At 29.1% G+C, this 11,760-nt stretch overlaps 1 protein-coding gene across 1 annotated transcript; it reads left to right on the top strand.

Annotated features, from left to right (window-relative positions):
- Nucleotides 1-8,471: 8,471 nt before the first annotated feature.
- LOC110656657 (NADPH-dependent aldo-keto reductase, chloroplastic-like) lies at nucleotides 8,472-10,481 on the top strand. The gene is made up of 7 exons (XM_058147850.1): nucleotides 8,472-8,630; nucleotides 8,755-8,805; nucleotides 9,022-9,098; nucleotides 9,247-9,334; nucleotides 9,431-9,664; nucleotides 9,862-10,095; nucleotides 10,254-10,481. Exons 1-7 carry the CDS (start codon nucleotides 8,511-8,513, stop codon nucleotides 10,338-10,340), a joined length of 891 nt encoding a protein of 296 aa, XP_058003833.1. The 5' UTR covers nucleotides 8,472-8,510; the 3' UTR covers nucleotides 10,341-10,481.
- Nucleotides 10,482-11,760: the final 1,279 nt, after the last annotated feature.

Below are 11,760 nucleotides of genomic sequence, written 5' to 3'. Positions count from 1 at the left end.
ATTCAACTAGACAAAATAAGGAACAACTTTCATGTTGATCATTTTGCCAAATTCCCACTGCAAAAATGACCAATGGAACAGTAAAGATAAAGCATGAAAACTGAAAATTCTGCCTAATTAACATTGAGCTTAGAAATGGTATTGGCAACCAATACCAACAAATTTATAATGCAAAATGTGGTATGTTGATGATATTTAGACCAATGCACCTATTGCCTATCCAAAAGTCAACATTTTTGTTGACTAATGAATGGAATAGGAACATTCAAACTTGAAATTCAAAAATTGTGAAATTTAAAAGTGTAATATGCCCTAGTATACCTAACAAGATTAGTTTGGATAGCTTGGCATGCCAATAGGGTTACATTTGCGATCGCATATGGCTTCATGCCATTCTGTGTTTCATGGCTTCCCATGCCATTCTGTGACATAATAGCCTTTGGTTATGTTATTTGAGTTGTTATACTCGAGTTGTAACCCTGATGATTATCACAGCTTATTAGCTATTCTGTTGCACACCGGGAGACACAATATGACCGATGGTGTGATGGTCCGAGGTACTTAGTACCCAGTGCCAGTTTACCCGTTTATCCAGTCCAGTCAATTAGTATGGGTTACTTGGGCAATGATAATAAACCTTACCAAATTTTAATTGAATAATACTGCAAATAATGCCAGAAATTAAGTCTACCCACAAATGAAATCATACCTTCTGCATAATTATTTTATTCTATTTTATTTTATTTTATATTGTCACCACTAAACAGAATTGCTTAGCGCGTCGCTTTTGCCACTTGCAGTCTTGAGACCTAAGCTGGGAGCCCAGCGGACATCGACGGGTGAGCCTTGAGTGCATCAGGTCGAGTCACCTCACATACACTTGCATATGGTAGAACATTAGGACTATGGGTGGCCCTTTTGTATTTTGCATTTTGTATTAGTTTGGATTGTAACTATAAACTCCTGTAATTATGTATTAATGTAAATATATGAAATTTCATATTATTGAAATTTTCTGCATAATGTATGTTGATAACTGAAATGTTGAGAATTATTTATGAATATGCTTCAAGTGATGAAGTGAACAGAAAAGTTTTGAAAATAGTATTGTGATTTGAGATTGAGATTTTGAGATTGACTTGAAATGTATATAATGGAGTTTGGATCTAGAAGTTATATTGGAAGTGTTTTTAAACAGTTTCAGAAGAACTGTTTTTCCAATTTACAACCAGCACTCTGCCGGATTTTCTATAAAATTTGCGAAAAAATTTAGATTTATCAAAATTGAAAATAAATGAATAAAAAGGGATAAATTGTAATAGAAACATAAATTGGTGCTCCGGCACACTGAGTGACATAACTTACTCGGCACACTGAGTCACAGTTAAACTCTGTTTTAGCAATTGGCAAGTATGTCATCATATGATTGCATATTCTAATGGTGAAATTGACCTAGCTTCCTTCCAAAGAAAACCATCACACCTCAATTTAGTTGGCATATTAACACATAATGATTTACTTCACAATTAATAAAGTATAAATGAAAATAAACAAAAATTTACAATATATAGCAAATCTCTTACCTCTTAATTCACCCTAGGATTTTCATGCAGCACTTATTATCTTCTCTTCTAACAGTTGGACATATAAATTTTAGGTTACTTAGATATGTTATGGATATTGGATTTCTATTCGAAATTGTTCTAAAGTCTCCATAAATTCTTACTCGAAAATTTGCAACCAAGCCATTGCTATAGTGTGTTCTCCCACAGGTCATACATTATGCAAACATCTATTGTAATTATTTGATGATTCATTTAATCTGTGAATAAGGAAACTATATAATGATCTTCAATTTGGAATAGCAGTTTTTGATAGGGGTCATTTTCTCAATAAGAGATTATTGTATTGCAGATCATTCATAAAATCCCCGAATTAATGGCAAGCCAACCATTGAATCATTCTTTGTTCTTACATAGAAAAAATCAAAAAAGTAACCACCACAATTCCAGCATACATTACTAATAGCTCCAAAATGAGCTTGTAACACTCATTCACTTTATTTTGTTAAATATCTCAAAACGAAATTTAATATATGGGCTATAAATTCATACAAAGGAGATCCAAGATCGAATTGAAATAAATGAAGTAAGTTAATAGGATGAAAACCTTACTTTTTTTGATCACAAATATGAGGTAATGCTAGTATTCTACTTGATTACACGGCTCAACCTCTTTAATAACATGAAGCATGCTATGGTAGTTAATGTAGAAGAAAGATAACTCACGAACCTCGAATCTAAAATAATTAATATGTGATATCAAATTTCATACTTCTAAAAATTATAGAATAACACTAAATATATTGATTAATTTATTTTTTATTAGCCAATTAAAATAATTTTTTTTTATTGTTCATAGGTATTTTTGGCTATATCATTAATCCTCCTTTCCCACTTTTATCTATATTATTTACATTTATAGAATTATAGATATAGAGATAGATAAATATTACACTAAAGTATAGCTTTGTGAATGGCGACTCTTCTCCAAGCAGATTATTATTCTCGTGCAATTGCATAATTTATTTGAGATTTTTAATGTATTAAAATAATTACTTTTTATTATATCTAATAATTACTTCAAAAGAGCTAATATATATATATATATATATATATATATATATAGGTCCTCAAATTTATTTTCAATATTAATTAAAATTTTGAGCGTTAATAAAGAAATAATTAATATAATTTCCAATTAGATTTAAAAATTCTTAAAAGAAATATATTATAGAATTTGGATTTAAATATTAAATCAATCTAATAAATCAAACATTAAATTGGCTAAATATGACTAATATAAATTCACAATGAATTTGGCAAAACTTTTTTTTTATTTTATTTGTTTTTATTTTTTAGTACTCATTTGTTTGATACAATATATTACTAAATTTAAAACTTTTTTTGGTCCAATATATAAAAAATATTTTTTATTGATTATATGGCTTATATTAATTGCAATTATTTTTCATAATATAATATCTAATAATTGTCTTTTTTCTATTGATTTGTGGCTTATATTAAATAGAATTTTTTTAATAAATTAATATATAAAAAGTATTGTAGCTTGTTGGATTTCTAACTAATGTGGATAATAATGAGTTGTAAAAAAAACTATGAGTCTATATTACCTTTAATTTAATAATTATATTAATATCTTAATTTGTTAATGTGATTTTTTTTGTTTAATAGATTTTATTTAATTTTTTTTATATAAGTAAGATTTTTAATATTAAATTATTAATTAATTATATATTTAACATGAAAATATGCATGGTAAATTTAATACATGAGATCATGATGATGGAGTTAGTATGTTTTTGTTTAACTTAGGATTCATTACAGGAGTTTTATTTGTATTAGAGTCTTACTTGTAGTAATAAAATTATTGAAAATTAAAAGTTTTTTTTCTTTACGTTTTTTTTATTATAAAATATTGCTTCTGATATTTATTTATAATAATAGAATCATTAAAAATTAAATTTTGTTTCTCCTTTATGTAATTTTTCTTATAAAATATTGATTTTGATATTTAAAATTTTAATATTGCTTTTGAGTTATAATTGAATTAAAATTGAAATTTTAACTCTTTTCTTAAATATATTGATTTTTAATAGCTAATTAAATTTAGTTTTTTATTAGTTTAAATAATAAGAAAATATAATTGTAAATTTATGTTTTTTTTTTTATAAAATATTGATTTTGATATTTAAATTTTAAGGGTTATAATTGAATTAGAATTGAAATTTTAACTCTTTTCTTAAATATATTGATTTTTTAATAGCTAATTAAATTTAATTTTTTATTAATTTAAATTATAAGAATATATAATTATAAACAACATAAATCATGAAGGATATATTTGGTAATGTCAATGTTGCCCCTTCCATATTTATATATTATATAGATTATAATAAAAAATTATGGATAGTTTAATAATATTTTTTATTTTTTATTTATTAATTTCTTATTTTAATTAATTACTTATTATAAAATTTTATATTTAATTGAAATTAAGCATTAGTAGGATTAAGAATTCTAAACTTATATGAACTCTAAAATTAAGAATTTTAAATTTATATAAACTTTAAAATTAATTTAAATAATGAAATATAATTGTAATTAATTTTAAGAATTTGGGTAAAGCCAATATTCTTTCCTTCATATATTTATATATAATATAGATATAATCTTTGTCAATATTGTTTTCTTTTGTTTATAAATTTAGAATATGTTATTTATGCCAAAAATAATTATTCTAGCTCTTTAATTATTTTTTAGGCTATTGAGTAATTAAATTAATTTTTTATGAAATTAATTCAATTAGTTGTGTTGTATTAATTTAATTATAAGGTTTAACTAAATTTTATTAATTATTTTTGGGTGGTTTAAGATAATGATGGTTGGAAGTTAATCAAGTAGTGGGATGTTATGGAGTTATCAGATAAGTTAAAAGCAGTTCCAAGTAATGGATGACAACTGTCAAGGAGTGTAGAACGTGGGAAATGCAGGTTTTAGAGGCTTCCAAGTGCCTTCAAATGAAGCCATAAATAACCGATGTTACGAAGCTATAGAGAAACCAATCAATCAACAACTCAACCAATTGACTTCTGCAGTCAATTTATCATTTCATCAATCATTTATGTTTCAAAATAGCTTGGAGGCCATTATTGGAGCTAGGAATTGAGTCAGTTTAAGGCTACTGAAACCCGTAGCAAGTTTAAAAACCTATTAAATATGAACATATCCCTATATCTCACAATCCAAACATACTCTAGACCATTACACTTTAGTTTTCTCATTCATAATTAACATAGAATTGGTTCAGAATTTGAACATTTACATACCTAAAATCAATAAAGTTTAATTAGTTCATACGTACAAACATACATACATACATGAGGAGTTAGTTTAGATTTCAAACAAGCATAATTACATTATTTCTACTTAAGATAAAACATTTATTAAAAATCCTGAATACCAACACAATAACTATCCTTTTACAGTTTACATGTCCAACTAAACATACCACACAAATAGAAAATCCTCTACAATGACTCCTGCTGCTGAAGCTCCAAAGGACTTTTCAAATCTTACACTCTTACACTTGGGGTTAAGGAAAAGGGATGAGTTTACATAAGCTCAGTGAGTAAATTAACCAACATAATTTAATTATATCATTCATTTCATACATATGCAATGCATCATCCAAATGAGTTTTTACATCATAAACATTCCATATAAGATGGACTTGTCATCAGTGATTCCCTAGATCCAATGTGCCTAACTCATACAGAGGCTACTTAGAATTTTTGCTTAACACATCCAATGTACCCGGCTCATATAGAGGCTCCTTAGGACTTTCGCATAAAAGTAGTGCACCAAGGGCTTATTAGGCTTCACCTGGTCTTAACACCACAAATCATGCAGGATCACATCATAAAAATAACATATATATGACATAGTGGGAACTAGTGGGTTATCCAAATTCCATCTTGCATTAATAATAATTATGCAAAAATGCAATATATTCGTGCTCTACATACATACACCCTAGTAAACAATGAAATGATGCATGTGGATGATCATGACTTACATTTAAAAAAAAATTAATTTATTAGGGTTAAAATTACTCAACTTTTGTAACCTATCTACCACCTAACACGAATGGTAGCTAGCCTCAGATTTTTAGTTTCCTAAATCTCTCAAGTCCAATCCTAAAAACATCGGAACCTGAAGAGTTATTCAAAGCTATAGAACTTTATACACATAGAAAACATCTTATTCTAGACTCTTAGGAATCATAAAATCATGTTTTGAAAGCTTAGAACTAAAGGAGAAATAAAGCTAGTAGGACCAAGTTCATTGCCAGAGTCTTGGACTTCAGCTGCCGAACACTTAAACATCAAGTGCCCATTTCAGGCAGTAGCCACTATGGCTGTTGAAGTCTTAGACTTTGATTGCCAAACTTGGAATTTCTCCAGATTTTTTCTCAAGAAAATATATGCTTCAGTTGTCGAAATAATGGTTTTTGACAGCTGAACCTGGAATTTTCAGAATTCCCAAGTCGAAAACCAGTAGAATTTCTCTTTTCAAAACCTCCAAAACACATTCTAAGCTTTCAAAACATAATCCAAACATTCCAACACAAGGCTAGGGCTAAAAGCAACTTGAAAACAAGCTCCAAACAGACATGTATAAATGGAAACCTAAATTTGAGGTTCAAGCAACTTTAATATTCACATAATTCAAGAAATCTTTAGGTTTAACTAAGAAAACTAACCATTCAAGGTCTATAAATACTTAAACTTGACTGAAAGCAAGAGCAACACCTCATTTAACAACAAAATTACCAAAACACAACATGGAATACATACTTATATCTAAAACCTCAATATGCAAACCCCCCCCCCCCCCTGCCTTTTTCTTAACTTTTTCATGTATTCAAACTTCTCAATCCCACATGCAAACATTCCCAACAACCTACCAAGAGCACACTTAAATCATTTTAAAAGATCAAGAGAAAACAAAATTTATCTCTTTCCCTTGAATTGAGAAGAAGGTGAATTGGGGTTTTAGCTTTAATCCACCTCCACCAGGCTTCTCTGAAGAAGAGCCAAGCTTCAAAATATGAAATAACCAAGAAAAATCTCCTCAGAATGCCCTTTGCATGTCTCAAAAGTTTAGAGAGAGAGAAGTGAGAGTTCAAGTTACCTTTGGAGAGAAAAATAAGCTGTTGGCCTTTTATACCCTTACTATCAAGAGACTTTCAGCTATCGAAAGTATTAGTTCCAGTTGTCGGAGTCCATTTTGTCCAAAAGGGATTTTGAACAGTAAAAAGGAACTTCGACTGTCGAAATTTCTTCTACCCAAAGAAACACTTAAAAACTTTTAGGGATGAAAATCTTTAAAATATTTTCATTTTTTAAATACATTTTGAACACACACACACACACACACTTCTACCACCATTCCCTTATCAGTCTAATTTTTTGATTCACCAGAGTATTCCATCTATGATAGAAATTCTGATATCGAAAAATGGTGGGTGTTACAAAAATCTTGTATTTAATTTCCAAAACCTTGTCACTCAGTTTCCCAGCAATCAATACAAGTTCTCTTTTCCAATTTACTGTGAGATTTGATAAGTTGCGTTTAGTGTAATCACATTCTCACAATTATTTATTCTAGAAGTTAAAGTTCACAATAGGTAATACACTCAATATCTAGTAGCCCGTAATTCCTAAGTTGTTAACAAGCCAAAATTATTTTTTTAGGAAACATACTATTTTTAGTTGATAAATTTTTCATATAGACAAAAAATCGGTCATTAAAATAAGATATGGAGTAATTAATTAATAAACTAATACTTGTCAAATAGGTTAATATAAAATTTAAATAATAGATTAATTAAAATTAAATATATAAAATAAATTATTAATTATTATACAAAGCATAAAAATTTAAATCCATGGAAATAAATATAATATGAGAAAATAAAATTCTTAGATATTTTTTAATGTTATAATTTATGAATGCCATTTTATTATTATTACTTTCACTTAATAAAAAAAATTAAAGTTTATTATTTAAAAGAGAGAATAGAAGATAAAAGAGGTGAAATTTCATTTTCAAACTTCTTTGTAATTAATTTAAAATATTTAAATGAGTGATTTATATTAAAATAATTAAATACTTTTTTACAATATAATAAACATAAAAAAATTTAGGGTATAATATTTATTTATCAAAGAAATATAATAGAATGTTTAATTTGTTTGTGAAGTAAAACTTGAAAATTAAATTATTATTCAAATTTAAAATAAAAAAAAATTGATTTATGAGCTTTAATATCCTTATTAATTTTTCAAGCAGGTGATGAACGATGATAAAACATAGTTTCACCAAACAAGTTCCACCCAAATCACTAAACCGCGTAGTATGTCATAACTTTAACTGGAGCACGTCACTGTTGATCTGGCACAACCTCATCATCACTGGGGAATTGTTTTGGTTATTCCTATTTTCCTTAAGAAAAAAATTTATAAAATAAAAACTCCATAAACGGAAATGCCAACCACAGCAGGCCACGAGGCACCACCGTGCGTGAATTACACGAACGATGGAGATTGGCGTCAGCGCATGCTGCCGCCTCCCACAGCAACTATCAAACGCCGGATAATAAAATCTTTTAATGTTTTTAATAGCCAAAATGACCCTTTTGAGAAATTTATTGATTCCATATTTAGAGAAGAGTGACATCAGTGCATATGTGATTGATGATTATGTTCGTGAGGAAGAGTGACATCAGTGCATATGTGATTGATGATTATGTTCGTGAGGAAGAGTGACATCAGTGCATATGTGAGGAAGAGGAACTTGAGGATATATATATAGAGAGAAAGAACAATGTTTCCATCAAGTCAATTTTCTAGTTTTTCTTGAGAAATGGCGGAATCAATTGAATTCTTTGAGTTAAACACAGGAGCCAAAATCCCCTCCGTTGGGTTAGGCACATGGGACGCTGCCCCTAACGCCGTCGGCGAGTCCATCACCACCGCTGTTAAGGTGCAGTATTTACATTTTCTGAAGAAATCTCGAAAACTGAATTAATTCACTGATTGATGCTCTGCTTGCTATAGCGGCTACAATTTTGGTCCGCTAATGTATTGAAGAACTTTGTGACTTGCAGGTTGGATATCGACACATTGATTGTGCTCATATATATGGGAACGAGAAACAGGTGATCATTTTGCATGAATATGAATTGATTGTTTGGCTTCTCTTAGCCTCATAACACTGTACGTTTGTTCCAATGGGGGGCTACAAAGTTTCTAGCATACCATTACATGGATAGTTTGATTTTATTTTTTGGGTTTGAATTTGTAAGCTAACAGAGCCAATTGCACTTATGCCTTGTGAACTAATTTCCTCCTTATCCTTGCTTTCACAATTGCAGATTGGTGTCGCTCTGAAGAAGGTTTTTGAAGATGGTTTAGTGAAACGTGAGGACTTATGGATCACCTCCAAACTCTGGTATTTATTTTATTAGTTATTTTCTAAAAAGTTTTTTGAACTTTGCCCTGACTTGGAGCTCTTTTAGGTTTTTTGTTAAAATTGAAATTATCGAAATTAGGTTTAAATTTCAATGCAGTATTCTGTTAAACATTATAATTATCTGCAGGAACACTGATCATGCACCAGAAGATGTTCCAAAGGCTTTGGATAGAACTTTGCAAGACCTGCAACTTGACTATGTTGATCTGTACCTTGTATGCATACCAAAACTAAGCCTTACCTTTTCACTTAATTTTAGTCTCGAAAACAAATTCTTGCATTATTAATTTATTATTATTCTTTTTTTAAAGATTCACTGGCCAGCACACCCTGACATATTACCCAGCACATGGCGAGCAATGGAATCATTATTTGATTCTGGCAAGGCTCGAGCTATTGGAGTTAGTAATTTCTCTGTAAAGAAGCTTGAAGATCTGCTAGCTGTTGCTCGTGTTACTCCTGCTGTTAACCAAGTGGAGATTCACCCTGTATGGCAGCAGCCAAAGCTTCATGAATATTGTAAATCCAAGGGAATTCATTTAACTGTGAGTATTCGAAATAGAGGTGGTTTATTTTTACTGTTAGTGCTTGAGCTACTTCTGTTGAACAAACCTGGCTCATGGTAGATTTGTTGAGGTGATTGAAATAAAATAAATTCTGCCAACCCTTTTCAGAAAGATGGAAATCGGACCACCAATTGGGTGATTATCCAAATAAGAATTGCGTTGTTTTTTTTTTTCAGGGGTATTCACCACTAGGTTCCTCTGGAACAGGAATTCTCAAGAATCGTATTCTCACTACAGTTGCTAAGAAATTAGGCAAGACTCCTGCACAAGTTGCTCTTCGTTGGGGACTTCAAATGGGTCACAGTGTAGTGCCTAAGAGTACGAATGAGGCAAGGATCAAGGAAAACTTTGATGTTTTTGACTGGTCTATTCCTGAAAATTTGTTTGCCAAGTTTTCTGAAATTGAGCAGGCAAGTATTGGCAATTCTCTCTAGAATCTCAACAAGTTCCATTGTTTTACAAAGCCACATGATAAATTGTTGGGAATTTTTTTAGAGCTTCCAAGTTTTTGTGGTTAATTAATTCAATTCTACCTTACATTATTGAAATGCTGGTTTTGATCATGCAGATGAGGCAAATAAGTGGCAGTTTTTTAGTTGGCAAGACTTATGGCTTTTTCAAGTCAGTGGAAGAACTTTGGGATGGTGAGCAGTGAGCAGAGAGATGTTTCAAAGATTGGATTTTTCCATTTTGGCTTCTTCTATCTTGTATACAAAGATGTCGAATATTTCTCCTGCTTGTAATTTGAAATGCACTCAATAAGAAGATAGATATAGCCAGAAGAATTTGGGATAGGTATCTTGAACAACTTTTAATAATCATTTCAAGTTTACCAGAATTGAGTTAATATTCTATAGAATGTCAACAAAGATGTGTCACATTTTTGTTTTCAAAACTAATATATTATGAGTCTTCTCTTCTCAGAATGCATTATTTTGCCAACCAGAAAAATTTGAATTCTTGGAACAAACTTAAAATTCAAAAGCCCAAATGTATAAAAATAGACTTGGTGGGTGCGTAGTGTCTGCGTGACAATAGATCTGACCTCTTTCCTTATGAGTTATGACCCGCTTCCCATGGAAAGTGCAGCAAAATTTATTTTTGGCTTCCTTTAAAATAAATTATTTACTATAAAAAATTTTTCAATTAAATCTCACGTAATCAATTATATTTAATCTCTATTTCTTTTATCATCGAATTGTTTTTATGAGTCAGAAAAAATTGAATTCTTTTATACTAAATATAAAAATTGACAAAAAAAGGAACAAAATGAATTGAATTCTTATAAAATTTTAATTTTAAGATAAGGTGCTATGTAAATAGTAAAAAATTGACGATTGGTAAAGTAGTTCAATATTTAGAGTCAAATAATTTCTCGCTTATAATATACATATCATGTTAAGGCTCAGCTTTTTTTTTTTTTTATTTACTGGTTGTATAACAATAGAACTATTTCTTAAAAATATTTTTTTGGGTGGCCAAGCGCAATGCTCGTAGCATTTTTACATTTTTTTTTACTATTTTGACAAAGGCAAAACCCATATCTAAGAATATGAAACTTTCAAGTTTTTTCTATTAAGTTTTATATTTAATTTATGTGAAGATATAGAAAAACTTAATGAATTAATAAAAGTTTAATTATAAAAAATAGTAAATTTTGATATTTTATAATCATATAAAAAAAGTTTAATTTTAATAGTTTTACACTTAAATATTTTCATTATTTTGATAAATTTAATGTTGCTACAATCACATCGTCGCCTCTCAATTGCACCCTTACGTTATTTTTTTTTTTTTAGTTAAGTTTATGGGTTTATGTTTTCAAATGAAAGAGGGACGGTGAACCTCTAGAAACAGAAAATGGGGAGAATATAAGTGATCTTGAAAATAAAATCTGAGAGGCTTCCTTCAGAATAAATCATTTCCAAGGATGGAACTCAATTGAATTCTTACACAAATATATTTGATTTTTATTTCTTTTAAAATATAAAGAATTAAATTTTTTTTAATTTTAAATATGAAAATTGACAAAAAAAAAAGAGATTAATTAAATTGAATTCTTGTAAAATACTAGT

Source organism: Hevea brasiliensis, chromosome 5 (genome assembly GCF_030052815.1).
Source record: "Hevea brasiliensis isolate MT/VB/25A 57/8 chromosome 5, ASM3005281v1, whole genome shotgun sequence".
NCBI lineage: Eukaryota > Viridiplantae > Streptophyta > Magnoliopsida > Malpighiales > Euphorbiaceae > Hevea > Hevea brasiliensis.
Note: the sequence above shows the minus strand (reverse complement) of the source record. Positions and strands in the feature narration are given on the sequence as shown.

Coding starts and splice junctions, on each gene's coding strand:
- LOC110656657 (XM_058147850.1), top strand. CDS start 8,511: ATGGCGGAATCAATTGAATTCTTTGAGTTAAACACAGGAGCCAAAATC. Junction 8,806..9,021: donor TATATGGGAACGAGAAACAG/GTGATCATTTTG, acceptor TCACAATTGCAG/ATTGGTGTCGCTCTGAAGAA. Junction 9,099..9,246: donor TGGATCACCTCCAAACTCTG/GTATTTATTTTA, acceptor AATTATCTGCAG/GAACACTGATCATGCACCAG.